The sequence below is a fragment of the Phascolarctos cinereus genome, unplaced genomic scaffold (genome assembly GCF_003287225.1).
Source record: "Phascolarctos cinereus isolate Bilbo 61053 unplaced genomic scaffold, phaCin_HiC Scaffold_2;HRSCAF=192, whole genome shotgun sequence".
NCBI classification, from domain to species: domain Eukaryota; kingdom Metazoa; phylum Chordata; class Mammalia; order Diprotodontia; family Phascolarctidae; genus Phascolarctos; species Phascolarctos cinereus.
The window spans coordinates 382038252-382058971 of record NW_027555625.1 but is presented as its reverse complement, the minus strand read 5'-3'; the positions used below and the strand labels follow the sequence as shown (position 1 = coordinate 382058971).

At 42.2% G+C, this 20720-nt stretch overlaps 1 protein-coding gene across 1 annotated transcript in view; it reads left to right on the top strand.

The window, feature by feature from the left end:
* PDE6A (phosphodiesterase 6A) overlaps positions 1-20720 on the top strand; it is a 100962-nt gene that overhangs the window by 36619 nt on the left and 43623 nt on the right. Inside the window, exons 10-15 of the mRNA XM_020964219.2 lie at positions 11444-11587; positions 14578-14643; positions 15736-15882; positions 16967-17074; positions 20105-20214; positions 20611-20698. Coding sequence (XP_020819878.1) covers positions 11444-11587; positions 14578-14643; positions 15736-15882; positions 16967-17074; positions 20105-20214; positions 20611-20698 — 663 coding nt within the window. The remainder of the gene's footprint in view (positions 1-11443; positions 11588-14577; positions 14644-15735; positions 15883-16966; positions 17075-20104; positions 20215-20610; positions 20699-20720) is intronic.

Here is a 20720-nt window from a genome sequence, read left to right as displayed (position 1 = left end):
CAGACCTCACTGCTAGACATATGTCCTAAAGAGGTCACTGACAAAAGAAAAGCTTTATACCCATGACAATATTTATAGCAGCACTTTTTGTGGCAACAAAGAACTGGAAACAATGCCCATTGATTGGGGGGATGGCTAAAGGAATCATGGTATATAAATGTACTGGAATTTTGCTCTTAATTAAGAAATGATGAACATGATGAATATAGATACAAGGTCATAATAATGAGCTCATTTAACACACCAGGGCAGTAAAATGGCCCTTAAGCTCCACTTGGCTCTCCTCTTCAGCTTTAAGGAGTTTATTTTGGAGGGAAAGTTCTGAGTTTGCTCACAATTATTCTGAGCCCTCAATTAAGATTCCTAATACCTAGGCAGAGGTTGGACAATCTGCCTAGCCATACATTTATACTTATCTCTAGATAACTCCAGGACTCTTTACTATTGAAGCAAAATTCAGTTTCCTGGAAACATGTGGGTAACAAAACAGATTATATTATATTTTCTCTGGATCAACAGACAACAGGAAGAAAGTTAGAGAAAGAATTTATTCTTACTTGGAGTTTTCCTTGGCTTACGCTCTCCACTCTGAGAAGTCTATGAAGTAAATGACTTTTCTTGATACATTGCAGTTTGCCACTGCTCATTCTCCCTTGTTTCTTCTGATCTTGTTCCAACCTCTGCAGTCTAGGCACTCAGAATTTCCTCCCCCCTCTCCTTTATGGAGAAAATTCTTCCTTTTATACAAATTGCTTAGGATGTGACCCAGTCTTTCACACAATAGCTTTGCTTGATCCAAGGAGAGTCTATAGGCCCTACTCATATTCAGTTCAGATTTATTCAATCAAAATATATTTGCACACCTAATCAAGGTAATCAAGAGATGGTTTTGGGTAACCATTGCACAGAGAAGCATAGAAGGACTTAAATAAATTGATGCAAAAATGAAATAAGTAGGGGCAGCTAGGTGGCACAGTAGATAGAGCCTTGGAATCGGGAGAACCTGAGTTCAAATCTGGCCTCAGACACATGACACTTACTAGCTGTGGGACCCTGGTCAAGTCACTTAACCCCATTGCCTCACTAAAAAAAAAAAAAAAGCAAAAAAAATGAAATAAGTAAGCAGAGCCAGGAAGACTATAAACAAAAAAAGTATGCATGCATGAATGAGTAAACACACACATGCAATACATGTATACACACATGTGTACGTATATAAACATGTGTACACATTGTATATATTGTTTTATGTACGTGTATGCATACATACATGCATATACACACAATGCCTACAACAATGTCAATGAAAAAAGAGCAGCCACAAAGCAATCAGAACTTAATGTTGCTAAATTAATAAAGAACAAGTTTTGGTCCAAAAGAAGAGATATGAAAAGATACTTCCTTTTGCTCCATAGCAAAGAGTCCTTGAGTGTGGAATGTTGCATTTCATGTAACTATTTTTTTTCAATGTAGTAATTGGTTTCGATGTATTTTTTTTCTCTTCTTTTTCTTAAATTTTATTGTTGCTACTGTCAGAGATGAGTTTCAGGGAGTTGGGGGAGAGGGTTGCAAGGGAAAAATCTAGGTGATATAAAGATAAAAGATCAATAAAAATATTTTTTTAAAAGGAAATTTTTCGTTTCCTAGAATCACACTTTAGCTCCCTGTAATCTGACCTGGTCCCCCACCCCCACCCCCATTTGGTCCTAGTTCTGGTCCTGTCCTCTGGAGCCATGCCAAACAATTCCTCTTTCACATGCTAGTCCTTCAAATGCTTCAGTGTGGCAGGGATTCTACTCTTTTCACCATCTTGGTCACTCTTCTTAGGAAAGCCTATCACCATCCTTCCTAAAATGAGGTGCTTTGTGCAGGATAGTATACTCCATATGTCGACTGACCAGGGCACAGGAAGTCTTCCACATTTGGCACCCAGTGCTTTTATTATTGCAGTCTATGTTCACGTTAGTTCTTTTGACTCCTATAGGACACCGTAGAGCTTTCTGCTGGTGAAATCAGGCACAGCTCAGAAAGTATGCAACTTTGTGGTATCTGCATTGCTGTCCCTGGTGCCCTGTATTCCCTCCAGGGTTACAATCCCATCCAGAAGACACTGGGCTAACCATATGACTCCTTTGCCTGGGGGCTCTGCCTTCTCGAGGTGACCCTGGTTCTGCAGGGTTGATTTTGTAGGACACGGACATACCTTTATAGGAGCATAGATTTAGTACTGGAAGGAATCTCAGAGGTCGTTAAATTAGACCCCTTTCTTTTATTTTTTTATATTTTAACATTTTTATTACTTTCTTTAGTTTTTATATCACTTTCACGTTCAAATAGATCTCTCCTCTTCTACCCAGAGATTCATCCTTTGTAAGAAGGAAAAAAATGGGGAAACATAGTTCAGAAAAATGAAAAAGCACATTAACCAAGTCTAACAGTGCATGCAATATTATGCACCCATCATCCTCTTCCTCTGCAAAGAAGGACAGGAGATGTGTTTTCTCATCTCTTCTTCAGGATTATTATTATTTCCATCATTTAATTTTTTCCCCTATTTACACTGATGTAATTGTATGCTTTTTTTTTTTTAGTTTAATAGAATGTGGTTGAGGGATTGGATGTGGTTAGTATCATAGGCAAACCAGCTGCTCGTTCTTTAGGTAAGTCCCATTTTTGGAATTCTAGTGCTACCACTTTCTCAACTTCTTCCTTAACAGTCCCCTGGGGATTTCCCCTTAATTGCCACTTCCTTTCTGATTCTCACAGGTTTATAAGGGAGTAAGGCTGCCCAAAGCTAATCGCCTGTGAGAAGAGCTTCTGGCTATTACCAAGAGTCCTTCCATCGTTAAAATCTGCTTTCTTATGAGTTGGCAGTACCTAGAATTAGTGAGATTCATTTGATTTATATTTCTCTGCCATTGGGAAGATCACAAAAATGATTACTAACTTGAAACTCTTTGATAGTTATTCTCACTGGGCTTAGAACCTCAGCTAGCACAAGAAAATGTTATGGATTTCAACATGAGGATCAGATGTCTTGGATCTTCTGTACCTATGTTTCACTACCTTTATCAAAAACCTCCCCCTCTTCATTAATAAAGACATGCACTGCTACAAAAAAGTTATGACAATCATAGTTTTGTTGCAGTTTGGGTTGCTGGGAACTCCAAAATATAAGGGTACAGGGGAGATCTGTCTGGAAAGAATTCAAGCACCAAAATTTCTTTCAGTCAAAATAGTGAAGTTTATTGTAACATCAGTATGGTGGGCAGGATTCCTAATAAATCTTTGAATCTGATGAGGATGGCACTGATATTTATATACAAAAAGAAGGGAAAAGGGTCAGTGAAAAGATCTTGATGGGATTAAGGAGTGGTAAATAGCCTGGGGTGGGCCAGGTGCAGATAAAGAAAGGAGTTAAGTGGTTGGAAAGCCACAGTGAAAGAGCTATTAAATGTATGGGAAAATTCAGGGTCCAGGTCCTATAACGTTATCATTCCCTCTTCAAACAAATGGGACCCAAAATCTTGGTGTTAGGGGTGTAAGTCTCAGCTTCCTGCTGTCAAGGGCCATAGAGCTGTCCCTGCCTGGCTGAGTCCCATTCAAGGGGTCAGACTTCAGAACCCGGCTGATGCCAGGTCTAGTGGGTTAGAGACCTTGGACTCTGTCAGAGATTGGTATGTAGCCTGAGCAGACCTCTGGAAGTTGGTGGCCTGGAGCCTGGAGGAGACAAATCTGGCAAGGAGGTTAAGCAAACAAGGACCAAACAGGCATAAAAGGAATGTGATCAGGAAGGGAATACGTATGAGGGCTAGTAAGGAAAGGGAGCCAGGATCTCCAAGAAGAAGATGATTTGGGGGGCAATGAGGTTATCATGAATTTCTTGTATCCAACTAGCCTTTTCCAAAATATGTTCAGTATGGATCTCTACCTGCCCAGAATTGTTGATGTACATACAACAAGAGGTGTTTGCTAGGGCACATACATCCCCATTAGAGGCAAGTAGGTAGTCTATTCTGTTATCTAGGACCACTTTTGCTAGGGAATCCAAAGATTTCTGGATTTTCCAGAGACTATAAGCTATCTCATTTGCCAGTTGATGAATGGTCTCTGTAAGGTTAGAGAGAATGAGTTCATATTGTAGGTGACCATACCAGGGTATGACATACTCTGCTCCCAGAGAACATTTCCCCAGAATCCACACTTTGTCCTGTTCAAGGTGGAGGTCCTGGTCTTTGTGGCATTGAAAATAGAAAAGGGGGTTACTAAAAATGCAAGAGTGCACATCCCAAAGTCCTTGTAAGGTGTTAAGCATTGCGTGGCCAGGGCAGTAGTTCTGGGGTCTTGCCATGTGGTGGCATTTTGTTTCTTCCCCAGAATCTTTGCCACTTGGTCCATTGATCCCACAAGGGAAGGTATAGTCTTTGGGGGAGCAGATGGGGCCGGTCCATAAAAGGCTCTGAGTATAGATGCCCCAAGGATCAGAATGGTTGCACATTAAGCTCTCAGGAAAAAGGAATATCTTTAAGAGATCAATAAGAGTGTTGTAACTAGAAGGGACTGTGGCATTGACTCCCAAAGCCTGTCCTGTCCTTTCATCAACATACAGAGTGAAAAGTTTGTCTAGATTGGGTAGAGCTATAATGATGTGGTAATTTAGTTTTCAGAGTCTCAAAGATCTTAGCCTGGTCAGAGTCCCACTCTAGAGGAAGTGAGTCAAAGCCTTGAGTAGAGCCATAAAGGGACTTAGCAATAACACCAAAATTAGGGATCCAGAGTCTACAAAATCCAGCCATGCCTAGAAAAGTGGCTGGAACACAGATAGACAGGACTGCCCTTTTCCTCTCTGAGGTTAAGGAATGAGAGGTGGGCGTTAGTTCGTGGCCCTGATTCTTTACACTTTGACTTATTATTTGGACTTTTTTCAGAGAGACCCTACAGCCTCAAGTGCCCAGGAAATTAAGAGCTGCTGTGACAGCAGCCAAAGAAGCCTCCTGAGGGGGCTATGGGTGAGAATATCATCCACGTACTGAATTAAGCTACTATCTGACAGTTTCAGGTCCCTTAAATCTTTTCCCAAGGCCTGGCCAAATAGATGGGGGCTATCCTGAAAACTTTGAGGCAAAACCGTCCATGTTAGTTGGCATGGATTTGATTTCCCAGGGGGTATCCATTCAAAGGCAAAAGATAAACTGTGAGTCTGTATGAAGAGGTATACAGAAAAAGGCATCTTTGAGATCCAGGATGGAAAACCATTGGGTACCTCCAGGGACCTGAGTGAGTATAGTGTATGGATTATGGACTATGAGATGGATTGGAATGCCAGCTTCATTAACAGCCCTGAGACCTTGAACTATGCAGCATTAAACTAGGCTTTTTTATAGGAAAGAAAGGGGTATTATATGGGGACTGGCAAGGGACAAGGATTTCACACTTAAGGAATTTCAATCAGTGGTTGCAGTCCCTTCCAGGCCTCAGACTCACTTGAATATCAGTGATGATGGGGGACCATATTAGGGTCTCAGAAGCAGACAGCAGGGTGGGGTGGCACACCCAGGAATTCTCTGATCCCAGACAACTGTCTCCCACACTTCTGGGGGAATGTGGGAAGGTCTAGTGAGCAGAGGTAAAAGGGAGATGGAAGGCTTAATTAGAGAAAATTGGCTGCCCAATTTCACCATCAGGGCCCTTCCCAGCAAAGGAGCAGGACAAGAGGAGAGGATAAGGAAACAACAGATCCTCAAATAGGCAGGGGAGGGGATATGTCTCATAAAAACCCTTACGTTTCCCTTTGATGACCATGCCCCTGATGGGTAGAGCGTATTGAGTTGAGACAGAGAACATTGCTCCTGTATCTATGAGAAAATGGATACTCTTACCTTCAATCTCGATCTTTGCCCAGGGCTCAGCCAGAGAGATGGAGAAGATGGGAGCACAGCCCCATTCCGAGCTTCCCCGTCATTCTGAGTCTTGAGAAGACTGGAGGACAGGGTACTGAGAGGCAGCTCCACTATCTTTCCTGTCTCGGGGACAACCTTTCCTCCAGTATTCCTCCTAGTCACATCTTGGGCACAGTCCCAGAGGCTTCAGTCCTTGGGGCTTCCTCCAGGGTGGGGCTCCCTGGAGAGACACTCACTGGACCAGTGGCCCTTCTTGTGGCATCAAAAGCAGGTTTTCCACTGCCCGAGTTGCCAGGAGCGTCATCGGATCTTTTCCCAGCCATAACAGCGCCAAGAGTTAAGCCTCTCCTCTGTTGTTAGCCCTTTCCCTGCATTCTTTCTCCTGTGCTGTGGCCGGGTCTCTATTGTTAAAGACTCCAAAGGCCATCTCCAGTAATTGGGCCTGAGGTGTTTGGGGTCCCGTTGCAAATTTCTGCAGTTTCCTCCGAATATCTGGGGCAGACTGATTAATGAAGTATATGCCAAGGATTGCTACCTCCTCTGTAGAGGCGGGGTCTAAATTAATGTATTTCCTGATAGCTTCTACCATCTGGCCCTGGAAAAGGGCAGGGTTTTCATCTGCTCCCTGAGTGATTTCTTTAATTTTTTTTGCAATTAATTTGCTTGTTAAATCCATTTTTTTAAGCCTTCAAACAGGAAAATCACCAAATGGTTTTTTCTCCTTTCCTCATTTTTTTGATTATCCCATCTAGGGTCATTGGGAACATGCAGCCACTCCCGGAGGGTGTCCGGTGGGGTCAGAGCTAGCCAAACTGTCCCCAAACTTCTGGGCCCGTTCCCAGATTTTCCTCTTCTCCTCAGTGGTACAACAGGTGGAGAAGAGGATATGGAGGTCTTCCTAGGAAAGCTCAAATTGAAGGGAGACATCTCTAAAGCCCTTGGTAAACTTGGTGAGATCTTCAGAGTACCAACCCAGTTTCCCTTTAACTTGAGTGAGGTCAGACACTGAGAATGGGACATGCACTCTAATTGTTCTGCTGGGCAAGGCAGCTACTTCCCTTAGAGGAAAAAGCCCTGAAGGCATAGTGAAATGGGGGGGGGGCTTGGGAGTAGGGAGATAGGAGGTGCTACTCCTTGTGAGGGAGGGGCTGGGGGTGTGGGCCATCGGGGAACTGGATTTGGCTATAAGGCTGGAGGATCTGGTGGGTAAGGGGAAGGATCCTCATGCCATGAGCTGTGAGGTTCCTGGTAGGAGTCAACTGGCATGGGGTTTTAGGGGGCAGGAGAAACAGCCAAAGCAGCAATAGGAGGGGGTGGAGAAGGGGCAGAGGCAGCAGAAGGGGACAGGGAAGAAGGGAAGGGGGATGAGGTGGGAAACGAGAAAGGAAGGGTCAGAGGAAAAAGGAAGAGGAACAAGAGAGCTGCAAGGGGAGGGGCCACGGGGGAAGGGACATGGGGAGCAAGGGCCAAAAAGAGGGGAAGGGGAAGGGGAAGGGAAAAGGAAAGGGGGAGGGAAAGGGGAAGGGGAAGGGGGAGGGGAAGGAGGCAGTATAGATGACCTAGGGGCTGAAGCCCTGCGGGCCACAAGAAGGGGATCATCTAAGATAGCGAGTTGGTTCCCATCCCCTTTTGTGGGGTGTATCTAGCTACGAGCATCTTACAATTTTTCCGGAGAGTGGATTCTTGTGAGAGAGCTATGAAAGCTAGGATGTATAGTATTTCCACCCATTTCCCTTCTCGGTGGTAATATCAATCTAGCTGTAAGGGAGTATTGTGTTGCAAAGACCCCAAAACAGGCCGTGTTTCTTGATTATCCAGGTGATACTGAGGCCAAACTGTGTTACAAAAGAATACAAGCCATTTCTTTCTGAGGTCTTCAGAGAAACTGAATTTTTCCCAACTCTTTAAAAGACAACCCAGGTGTGAATTTTTGGGAATCGAAAAAGATTGGCCTGTTTTTGCCTGTAAGCCTCAGGAAACTAAAAAGAAACCTGCGGTTTCCCCAATTCCCTAGCATCCTAGAGAATCGAGAGAGTTGGGCATATGCTTCCAGGTAGGGCACCCTCTATGTAGGAAGTGTGCTCCGTTCTGAGACAGCTTTGTAACCATCTGACCCAAATGGAGCCTGAGGGCGTCAAGCTTGAAAAGCATTCCAAGCCTTCCTAGGTGCTTGGAAGTGACCTGAACTGCAGAGCAAGAAAGGGACCAAGAGACAAGGCTCAGGTACCTTCTGGTCTTGACTGGTGAAGGGGCTTCAGAGGGTCAGGCAACCCCCTGTAACAGGGCCACCAAAACATGATGCGGTTTGGGATGGCTGGGAACCCTGACATGTAAGGTACAGGGTGAGTCTGCCTGGAAAGTATTCAAGCACTCAAGCCTTCTTTCACTCAAAGTAGCAGGGTTTATTGTAATGCCAATAAGGTGGGCTAGATTCCTAATGAATCTGTGCCTTGATGGGGTAAGATTGATACTTACATACAAAAAAAGACAGTGAGAAGATGAGATCAAAGAGTGGTAAATAGTCTGGGGTGGCCCAGATGGACAGTGAAAATGGACTGGGTGGGTCAAGAGGACTGTGAAAGGAATATTAAGTGGTCTGGGGTGGGCCAAGAGCCACTGTGAAAGGACTGTTGAGTATCTAGGTAGGCTGGGATAAGCCAGATGCCTGGGCATGAGATGCCTGTGATCTGGGCTGCTGAAATACGTGGGAAAATTCCGAGTCCAGGTCCCATCACCCCCATCAATGCCATTTCTCCATAACAGGGTAGTTCTACTGGTTGACATAATCTTGCTTATTTGCATCAGTTTGTATGTCTTCCCATGCACCTCTACATACTTTATAATGATTGTATCTTACCTTGCAATAATATTGCGCTGTGTTCATGCACTAAAGCTTGATAACCAATTCCCTAACTGATGGGCATCTATAGTTCTTTGCTACTGCAAAAATTGCCACTATGGTTTGGTGTACCTGGGACCTTTCTACCCATCTTGGACACTAACATGGGGCATATGCCCAGTAGTACAGCCCCTTTATTTTCAGATGAGAAAATTCAGTCTGAGAAAGTGATTAAGTGATTTGTCCAAGGCCACACAAGTAGTAGATTAGAGAGTCAAGATTTGAATGAAGCCTGGTCCTCTGACTCCAAATCCAGCCCTTTTCCTATTACAGAAAATTAGTATGGCTTAATGGATGGAATGGTAGACCTAGAGTTAGGAAGACCTGGGTTCAAGTGCCTCCTCAGACACTTGTTAGCCATATGACCCTAGGCAAGTCATTTATCCTTTCTCAATCTATACCTCAATCTCCTCATTTGTAAAATGGAGAAAATTATAGCATGATTATTATGTATAATTATGTGTATACACAACTCTCTCTCTATATATATAATGTGCATAATTAATATGTATAATTGTTATTATACCAAACAAAGTATGGTGTTCTGAGGATCAAATGACGTATATGTAAACTTCTTTGCAAACTTTGTAGCATGATCTATGTTAGCTATTACTATTAATACAGCCCAAGCAAATGCTCTCCCGGGGTTTATCCAGGAGTGCTCACAATCACTCTTGTCTTCCTTGCTATGGTTTTTACCTGTGGTTTTTTTTAAGCGCTTATCTATGAACTCAGATCTACAATTCCTGGGAGGGAAGTATACAAAGGAGGAGCCATGAAGACAATATGAAACAATAGACACTTTCAACTAGAGAGGAGAGATAAGTTTAGTTAGCAGTTCTCTGAACACAGGTTCAAATAACCAAGTACTTAATGAGGCAAATGGCAAATGGAAAGGGGGGTGGAAAGTTAATGGGACCTTATGTTGCATTAATAGAAAAATGGTATCCACAACAAATGAAAAGTATGTTTGCAATAAAAGTCTTTCTTTTATTAATGCAAGGGTATAGGACAAGGTGATCATTTGCCAGGGATATGGAGAACATCTTCCTCATTGAGTGGGAAGTTGGACTACAACTCTAAAAATTCTGATTCTGATTCTAATTCTTCATTTTCTAGAGGAGGATGCTAAGGAAGAAAATGGCTGGAATTCTGGACCAGTTATTTAGTACCTGTGTCCTTGGATCCAGATTTAAAGATGGAAGGGATCACGAACCCTTTTATTTTACAGCTATGGAAACTGAGACCCAAAGAGGTTAAGTGATTTGCCCAAAGTCACACAGCTAATCAGTCACAAGACTTTATTAGAGCCAATAATTGACTCTAATTACATAGCCAAGATTTGAATCTTGGTCCTCAAATCCAGAATTGCTTTCACTACATCATGCCGTGTGTGAATTGGGGCAAGTCAGTTCCCCTTTGAGCCTTAGTTTTCTTTGCAAGATGAGTGGACTGAACTAATGATTCCTAAAGTTCCATCCCTTCTTCATCCTACCTTCTATTGCACCCACATGACTTGCCCAAGGTCACACAGAAAGTTAGTAGCAGAACTGTAGAAAGAAACATAGTAGGTTTTGTTTTTCTTTCTTTTTCAATGAAGGGTTAGGTAGGAAAGGAGGCAAATGAGATTGATTTTCGTTAATTGGGAGAAAGATTAATTTTTAAAGAAAAAATATTTTTAAAATGTAGCAGAAAGTATTGCAGGAAGTACACTGGTTTGGGAGTCAAAAGACCAGGATTCTAGTCATGACTCTGCCCTTAATTCACTGCATGTCCTTTGACAGGTCATTTGACTGGATGTCAATTTACCCCTTTGTAAAATAAGGGATGAACTAGCTGACATTTAAGATCCTCTTGTTTTGTTTTACAGAAATATTTACTGTTTACATTATCTTCTGTTAAAAAAAAATTATGTGAGACAGAAATATGAATAGGAAACAAATGGAAAGGGTGGGAAGCCAAGCTAGAATAGGAGAAGATATGACAAAAAGGACAGTTTAAATAACTTAGAAGTAGTTTCAGTTTCTTTTGTAAAGCTCTGACATTCTGAGACAGCTGAGACTAGAGCAGAGGCCTCCTCATTTCTGCTTCCTCTGAGCTCTTAGACCCCTTAGGGTTTCCTTCTGCCACATGTGTATGAGGGGTCATGTCGACTCCACAGTATATCCACAGGTAGATGGTGATTGTTTGGGGACATTGGGCCCAAGCCCCGATTTAAGAAATCTCAGGGACTAATATGGAAATGTTTTACATGATTGCACATATATAACATATCTGATTGCTTACAATCTCAGGGAGGGGGAAAGAGAGGGATGGGGGGGAATAGAATTTGGAACTCCACACTTTTAAAAAATGCTAAAAATTGTTTTCACATGTAATTGGGTAAAATATATTAAAAAAAAAAGAAATCTTATAGGATTAGTAGGGAAGCTGAAGGTAAAAATGTTAAAATTATTAAAAATTTTAACAGATTGTTAAAAGATAATAATAAAATGTTTATCCCCACTCCCACTAAACACTATACTCTTAATTTTTTAAAAAATAACCTTTTAGATTTAATTTTTTATGCCTATTCTCTTTCAACTCAAGGAAAGGATAAGAAGAAATATTTCTTATCCTGTCCATTCTTTCTCTTTTTTTTCAGTCTCTAACCCAGTTCCTTGGCTGGTCTGTCCTAAACCCTGACACCTACGAGTCAATGAACAAGCTGGAAAACAGGAAGGATATATTCCAGGATATGGTCAAATATCATGTGATGTGTGACAATGAAGAGATACAAGAGATACTGGTGAGTGTCCCTTTTTTTCATGTCTTATCCAATCCTGCCACATACCTTTCTGTCCTGAGCCATTTTTTTCCTAGGCATCTGAAATCTGCAGAAGATTTGAACTTGATAGCCTGACAGCCACACAGGGCTCAAGGAACCTGCTTTCCCTCTGTTTGGTACCAATTTTCCATGAGGCACCTACTCTCCATGCAGTCTTTTTTTTTTTTTAATATTTCTCCTTATAATGGCTTCACCACTAACTCCTAGGCCTAAATTTAACTTTGAATATTTTCCCCAAATACTCAAATTCTCTCTTATGTAACAATGATAGGTTAAATCTAATATTTGGATTTTAGGACCTCCCAAATATTCTTTTGTTGTTGTTGTTTTTGTTTTTGTTTTTGGGGGGAAGGAAGGGGAAGAAAAATTTAAAACTTAAAAGTTTATGGAAGTGATTGTTGATAAATCAAAATAAATTAATTTTAAAAAAATAGAAAAGAAGTGTTTGCTTCTGATTACCCCTTCCCCCTAATCTGCCTTCCCCTCTATCATCCCCCCCGCTCTCTTGTCCCCTTGCCCCCCTATTTTCCTGTAGAGTAAGAAAGATTTTCATACCCAATTGAGTGTGTATGGTATTCCCTTCTTAAGCCAAGTCCAATGAGAATAAGATTCACTCATTCCCTCTCATCTTCTCCCGCTTTTCCTCCACTGTAAAAGCCTTTTCTTGTCTGTTTTATGTGGGATAATTTACCCCATTCTACCTCTATCTTTCTCCTTCTTCCAGTATAATCCTCTCTTACCCCTTAATTTATTCTCCAGATATCACCCCATTCATCTTCAACTCACCCTGTGCCCTCTATTTATCTATCTATCTATCTATATACATACATATAATTTTTTCCCTCCAACTACCCTAATACTGACAAAGATTCTCATGAGTTACAAATATCATCTTTCTATACAGGAATGTAAATAGTTCAACCTTAATAAATCCCTTATGGTTTCTCTTTCCTGTTTATCTCTTCACATTTCTCTTAAGTCTTGTATTTGAAAGTCAAATTCTCTATTCAGCTCTAGTCTTTTCATGAAGGATGCTTGAAAGTCCTCTATTTCACTGAATATCCATTTTTCCCCCTGAAAGATTACTCTCAGTTTTGCTGGGTAGGTGATTCTTGGTGGTAATCCTATCTCCTTTGCCCTCTGGAATATTATATTCCAAGCTCTCTGGTCCCTTAATGTAGAAGCTGCTAAATCTTGTGTTATCCTGATTGTGTTTCCACAGCACTTGAATTGTTTCTTTCTGGCTGCTTCATGCAGTCTTTTTTGAAGTTGTGATATCATCTGGACCCTTGATACTTTGTATCCCTCTTGTGCACTTAGGATCATGGGATCTTAGAGCTGGAAGGGGTCATCTAGTCCAACCCTCTCATTTTAGAGGTGAGGAAACTGAGGCCAAGAGAAGTCAGATAGCTTGCCCAAGGTCACATAGGTAGTAAGTGATAGAGGCTGGATTCAAACCCTTTGAACTCTAAATCCAGACTTTTCCCACTGCTCCATGTTTATTTTGTATTATGCTATCTATGTCTTAGTTTCCCTACTTGACTTTGAGCTCCATGTGGGTAGAGATCCTGCCTTTGTTCTCCTTCAGAACTGATTGCAAATAAGGAAATGTTTATTAAGCACTTACTATGTGTAGAACACTAGTCTAGCCCCTAAAGGAAGGGACCTTTAATGCCTTAATATTATCTCATAATAATCCTGGGAGGCAGGTGTTATTATTATTCCCATTTTATAGTTAAGGAAATTGAGGCAGATAAAGGTTAAGTGACTTGTACAGGGTCACACAGCTAGCTAGTATCTGACTCCAGGCCCAGTGTTCTATTCATTGTGTCACCTTGCTGCCTCTCCTCGGTGAGAGATTTTCAAAAGTTAACAGGTTGCCCCACTCCCTTAAGGGTAGGGGCTATTGTTGCCTTCACATCCCCTCCATCCCCGCCAATGCTTAGCACAGGGCCTGGTATATAGTAAGTGTTTCATAAATGCTCATTGCCCACCTGACTGGTATAATCAGTGAATCCCTGCTCAATGAGTTTGGTTAAACTGACTGTCTGGTTATCTGAACTGAGAAACAGTCTCAGTTTTTAGAAAAGACATCAATATTTAGCTCTTGAATCTATAACCTTAGATGAATCTCTAGAGACCTTTAGGAGAAGAGATTTAGAGATGGAAGGGATGTTAGAGATTATCTAATCTGATTCCTCATTTTGCAGATGAGAAAAACTGGGGCTGAGAGAAGTTGTCAGCAAATCGACAGGCATTTATTACACGCCTCCTGTGTGCCAGGCCCTGTGCCAAGAGCTGGGGCTACAAAGGAAGGCAAAAGCAGCCCTTGCCTTCAAGGAGCTGAAACTCAAAGGGGGTAGAGGGAAAACAACTACGTATCAACAAGATATGGACAGGATACATCAGAGATAATCTCAAAGAGAAGGCGCTAACATTCAGCTGAACTAAGAAAAGCTTCTAAGGTTGGGACTTGTCCAAGGTCAGTAAGTGAGAGAGCTAGAACCTGAACCTGAATCTAGATCCTCTTGGTCCAAAGCTAGCATCCTTTCCACTACATGGATGGACTCTGTGGATTATAGGGTGGCAGCATCATCTAGTGGTGAGAACACTAGCCTGGGCATCAGAAGTCCTGGCTCTGTCATTGTGAGAATGGGTTCAAGTCACTTCCTATCTTTGAGCCTCAGTTTCCCCATCTATAAAATAGGGATAACAATGTTTGTAAAAAGGATTGTGAGGAACAATGCTTTGTAAACCCAAAAGTACTAGAAGTAGGAGCTTGTGTTACAAAAGAACACTGGGGAAGAGACTAGAAAAGAGAAGTGGTAGCATGTGTGGTACATATGTGCTGATGCCTTCATTCCTTTTCACACACACTCTCTCTCTCTCTCTCTCTCTCTCTCTCTCTCTCTCTCTCTCTCTCTCCCCCCCCCACCTTTATGTCTTTCCAGAAAACTAGAGAAGTGTATGGGAAAGAGCCCTGTGACTGTGAAGAAGAAGAGTTAGCTGAAATTCTGGTGAGTAGAATTAGTACAATGTGTGCTGTGATCTAATATTGGTAACTTTGTAAGGGACAGGGCAAAAGCTGGCCCTGGACAAGACTGTGAATATATCCTCACCCCTACCTCCTTCTGTCCCTGTCCCAGTGAAGTGAGGAATTGATAAGAACTTGAGGTGGTATCTGGGCCAGAAGGATTTGCAGGAGATTCTGGAAGACTTGAAGAGACTATGGGATTCAAAGTCATAAACTTAATGGTGGACTTTCTGGCTTGGGAACAGGTAATGGATGAGATATTTGGGAGGAGGAAGATTTTTCCTGGTGGCCATCATATCAGTCAACGAATATTGATTTGCATCTGTACCCTCACTTATAAGGCCAGACTGAGTTACATTCCCAGTCTGACCAAGAGTATATATGACTTTCCCAGAGTCCCACAGCAAGTCATTAGTAGAGCTGGGATTTGAACCCAGGTCTCCTGTCATCCTCTTTGTCCACTATACCACCACACTGCGGTTCCTCTCTGCTGCTTTTTTCCCCTCCTTCCCCTGATTGGAGTTCTATTGTACTCAGGTGGATGATGAGATTATTAATTATTGAGATGGGGGAACCGCTCCTTCAATGGGGTGGGTTCAGGAAACTGCCAGTTGTCTTTCTCAAGTTACAGCTGGGTTTGGGCCTTCCCTCATCGGGTCCTGACCCAGGAGTCTGCAGAGCCCTTGGCTCTTGTCTTTGTCTGAAAGCCAAGGAAAGAATAGAGCTGGATTCAGAGACCTGCTAGAGCTGTCCTTACTCTGCCAGGGGGAATAATGAGCTACCCTCTACCTGCTCCCAAGGGAAGACTAGGGAGGAGGAGAAGAGCTCTGTACCAAGGGCAGACTTCTCCCTGAGTCTTGTACTAACTCACCAAGAATGACCTTTCTTTCTTTCCTTTTTTCTTTCTTTTTCTTCCTTCCTTCCTTCCTTCCTTTCTTTCTTTTTCTTTCTTTCCTCCTTCCTTCTCTCCTTTCCTTTCCTCTTTCTTTCTTTCTTTCTTTCTTTCTTTCTTTCTTTCTTTCTTTCTTTCTTTCTTTCTTTCTTTCTTTCTTTCTTTCTTTCTTTCTTTCTTCAGCAAGATGAACTCCCAGATGCAGAGAAATATGAAATTAATAAATTCCACTTCAGTGACCTGCCCCTGACAGAGCTGGAGCTGGTGAAATGTGGAATCCAGATGTATTATGAACTGAAAGTGGTGGATAAGTTTCACATACCCCAGGAGGTAAGGCTCACACCCCAGACCTCTGACTTCCTTTTCTTTTTCAAAATGTTCTACATGGAATCTGAAGAGTGACCTCAAATTCACTTTGTGTTACTCTGATCATTTTTATAATGATCATTGAAGCTCTGTGAAAACCTCAGGAATGAGAACTGTGGAGGCATGCCTGGTTCATCATAAATACAGTGGAAGCTCACTTTTCTGCAGATGGGGAAACTGAGGCTGAGAAAGGTTAAGTGAATTGCCCAAAGTCACACAACTAGGAAGTATCTGAAGCAGAATTTGAACTTGGGTCTTCCTTACTCTACAGGCAGCACTCTAACCACCGCACCACCTATCTGCCTCTGTGTACAAAAGGATGAGCTCAAATCTCTACACACAGTAGGGTGCTTGCTGCTGGAGCATAGTTCTTTCCAAATCTCCAAAAGGGAAAGGACTTGTCCATGGTCACACAATCAGTCCATGCCAGAATAGGTTGGAAGCCGGGGCTCTGACTTTCTAGGTCAAGACTCCTTGAACTGCCCCTTGAAGTGCTTCTCCTTCAGTAGGAAGATGTTTCCTGTTGATGGTGTTAATTTTTCGAGTCAGATTTCTCTCCATTGCGTGGCCTGGTATTATTAAAATTCAATTCAACTCACCTCAACAAACATTTATTAAGCATGTGATATGTGCACAGCAAGAAATAATAGGGAATAATGGATACATGGCTTTGGGGGTCAGGAAGACCTGAGTTCAAAGCCTGTTTTAGATATTTACTAGCTGTGTGAACCTGGAGAAGTCACTTAACCTCTCTGGTCCTCAGTTTTCTCATCTGTAAAATGTGGGAGTTGGATTAAATAGTCTCTGAAAGGAAGGTTCCTTCCAGCTCAAAATCTGTGATCTTACAATGGAAAGGGCATCCTCACGGGGAATTTCCTACAATGGTGAAATCACAGCTCTACTTATGGGGGAGTTGGAGATATAGGAAAATTGAAATAGTCCATGTCTTCTAGGAGATGGTGTGATATCAATTCCTCACATTTGTATCACGTTACCCCATGAGTTTCCCTCTTTCGACTCCATGGTCTTTCCACATGTCCATGCCCAGGCCCTCGTACGGTTCATGTACTCTCTCAGCAAAGGGTACCGAAGAATTACCTACCATAACTGGCGCCATGGATTCAACGTGGGACAGACCATGTTCTCCTTGCTTGTGGTAGGTTGGATTGCCCAGTTCTTGGGAGAAGAGGGGGTAGGGGGGAGAAGAGAAAGTAGGAATATGTTATCACTGCTCTAAAGCCATCTGTCTAAGGAAGCTGTCTCAGGCATATGGGTATAGGTGAAAGAGGAAGAAGCTCCCATGGACTAATACATGGAGATAGAATGAGGTACATAAGACAGAGGAAGCGGCAGTCAAGTTCTCTATTAGCGAAGGTTTTTTGAGTGAAGCCTGAATGGCACCTTATTGGGGATGTTTTATGGGGAGTTTTTGTTCAGGCACAGGGTAGGACTAGAGGACTTCTGGCTCTGAGATGCTGTGTGAATGCTGGGATCTGAAGAGGAGTGAAGACTTTGGGGTCCATGCAGAGAAAACTTTCAAATTGAGAATCAAGAATATGGCAGGAGGAGTCAGTTTTTAAATGCTGCTGATTTTATTTTTTAAATTAATTTAAAATTTTTATTACTTTTTAATTTTTAACTTCACTTCATTCTTGAACATTCCTTGTAACAAGGTCTAAAAAAAGAAGAAAAAAGATCATTGAACAAAACCCATCAACACTGTAATCCTATCTGACAATATGTACAATATTCCACTCTATAGTCCCCCACTTCTGCAGAAGGTAGAGAGGCTCTGCATCTATATTTGAAGGTTGGAGAAATGGTTTCCAATGGGCTAAAACGCAGTAACCTGGGTCATAGTCCTCGGCAAGAGAATTGGAATTAAGCAAACAAAATAAAGCATCCTGTTCCCTGTGCTTTATGCCTAGGACTGTGGACCTCTTCATGACATAAAGTTTAAACAATTTTTACCTGCTATTGGTATATTCTCTATACTACACTCACATATTGCCTTATAATGCTTGTAGTAGGTCCCTTTTAAAAATAGGAAACAAAATGGTGTGCTGCTTTGGGGAGGAAAAGAAGAAGAAAGAAAACCCTATGCTTTTTCCCTGTAGGTTCCCTGGGTTTAGGGAAATCCGGCAAAGTTAGGGGAAATAGTGGCAGTAAACACCTAGTAAGTGGTTGACCCAAAAGTGAGGTACCATGGGATGTAGAGCTGGATGAGAGCAAGGTGACCATTTTGTCCAACCTCTTCATTTTACAGAGGTTGAAACAGAAGCCTGGGAAGTAACCAGCCCAAGGTCACAAAGGTAACAGCAGTAGAGCCACATTTAAACCCAGGTCACCTGATTCCAAGTCCAGTACACATTATTGCCTTAATGGGTGTTGTGTCTAGACCTTCCCTAGTCTGAACCTTATGTATGTAAATTGGTCATTTGGAGAAAGGAATGCAGAACTGAAGAATAAATCCATCTCTACCCTTATTTGTGTGGCCAAGTATTTATGCACCCATGGGACAAATTCCTCCGAGTTATACTTAAACCAGGGAGGCTTAGGAAGGGTACATGACTTTCCTAGTAGGTGGAGTATTAAATGAATGAATGAGGAGCAGATGGTACAAAGTAACTCCGGGCTTTACATGATTAGAGTTCTCTGTTCCTCTGTTCACCCAAGACAACCTAAATCAAGCCACTTCTGACTTTTTCCCCACTCAAAGTCCTTCCGTCCATCCTGACATGCCCCATGGAGGAAGAACCCTGAGGGAGCCATGATGTGAAGTGAGAAGTGGGTATTACCAGGCCCCCAGGTGGACAAAAGAACTGTCACAGGCTCTTGTCATTGCCTTCTTCCCACATGCCAGCATCTGGCATGGGCACCATGCTGATGTATGCTGGAGCCACTGTAATTGTACTGGTTCATGAGACCCGACTGTTCAATTTTCAGTGTGAGCATTTATACCTCAGAAACTGGCAAAAGCTACAAATCAGAGTTTTGTTTTGTTTTGTTTTGCTTTTGCTAATTGCCCAGAGTTACGAAAATGATGGAGAAAATGTTAATGAAACAAATTAAACTTAAAAGTTTATGGCTCCTACCTTTTTCCACCCAGAGACCTAGTTGTTAACCATTTACCAGCATGCCCTTGACTACATAGCATAGAATCCTAGAATCTTAGAGCTGGAAGGGGGCCCAGAGAGTGTCTAGTCCAACTCATACCCCCAGAGGACTCTCTTCTACAGTGGTTCCAATCATTGTTCATCTAGTCTCTGTGTAAAGATCTCCAGGGATGGAAAACTCTCAAGGCAGCTCGAACAATTGGTGGAAAGTTCTGTTTATTGTGCAGTTCTTCTTTTGAATGAGCTGAAGTCCTCTTCACTCTAATTTACCCCCATTGCTCTTTATTCTGTTCTCTGAGGCCAAGCAGAATGGTTGTCTTTCTTCAGAATAGTTTTTCAGGCATTCAAAGACATCAGTCATGTCTCTTTTCTCACCCCAGCTGAGAAGTCTTTTTCCTTTGCTCAGCATCCTCTGATTCTTCCACCAATCTTCATATGACATGATTTCCAGTACCCCTCACTAATCCTGATTGCCTTCCTCCTAAAGTGAGGATCCCAGAACTGAACTCAATACTTTAGATGGGGCAGAGGTCAGTAGGACCTCTGTTGAATTGGGAATATAACTTCAGAAATAGTGACCTCCAATGACCCCTGTTAGAATGGCCCAGATGTTATGTGCAAACACTTTTGAATTTCTCACAAGGAAGGCTGGTCAGAAAACCTAAAGAGCATATGATGATTCAGATAGGCATTGCCTCCCCTGTTCTTAGGTGAGTTTTCTCTCCTATCTTGATGACATCATGATGTTATCCTGATTGCTCAATATACCCTGAGAAACTCACCAAAGATTAGAACTGGAAAGATCTTTTCATCTGATGTGCTTCTTTGAGGTCTACAGAGGGGAAGGAACTTACCAAAAATCCCATCCTATGTTAGTGGCTCACCCAGGTTTCCTGACTCTCAACTCCTATTCTACCCAACACCTAACTATAGCCACCAGAATGATGAGAAGGGGTTGTTACCATGGGGGATTCTTCCTTTGGGTCTCTGAATAGTCCATGAGTACCTTCATTGTTCCTGGGGTGCTGATTTGCTTTAAGTTGTCAATGATTCAGATATTCTGATTTTAGACTGGGAAGCTGAAACGATATTTCACAGACCTGGAGGCCTTGGCCATGGTGACTGCTGCTTTCTGCCATGACATTGATCACAGAGGCACCAATAATCTTTACCAGATGAAGTAAGTGAGCTCAGATCCCCAAAGGACCTTCCCAGCCAATCTGGGCAATTTGTAGGAGACTCCTTTCTTCTCCTTATCATCATCCTCAGAACCATAAAACTGTGGAAAGGTAGACCTGGAAGAGACTTACTTTGGGCAAATCATTTCCCATCTCTGGGCCTTTGTCCTTCTGTGTAAAGTGAAGAGGTTGGACTAAGTGACCAGAAGGTTTTTAGGCCCTTTCCAGAAAGCTCTGATATTTTGTGTTGTAAAGATCTTTCATTTCTGACATTTCACGTTCTGTGTTCTAAAGTCTCTTCTAACACTTACATTCTGTGTTCTATGTTTTGAGGTCCCCCTCAGAGCCTACACTGTAATATTCTAATGACTGCAATGTTCTCTACCCTGTATTTTCAGATCCCAGAATCCACTGGCCAAACTCCATGGATCTTCCATCTTGGAAAGACATCATTTGGAATTTGGCAAAACACTGCTGAGGGATGAGGTACAGTTATTAGATTCTGTGC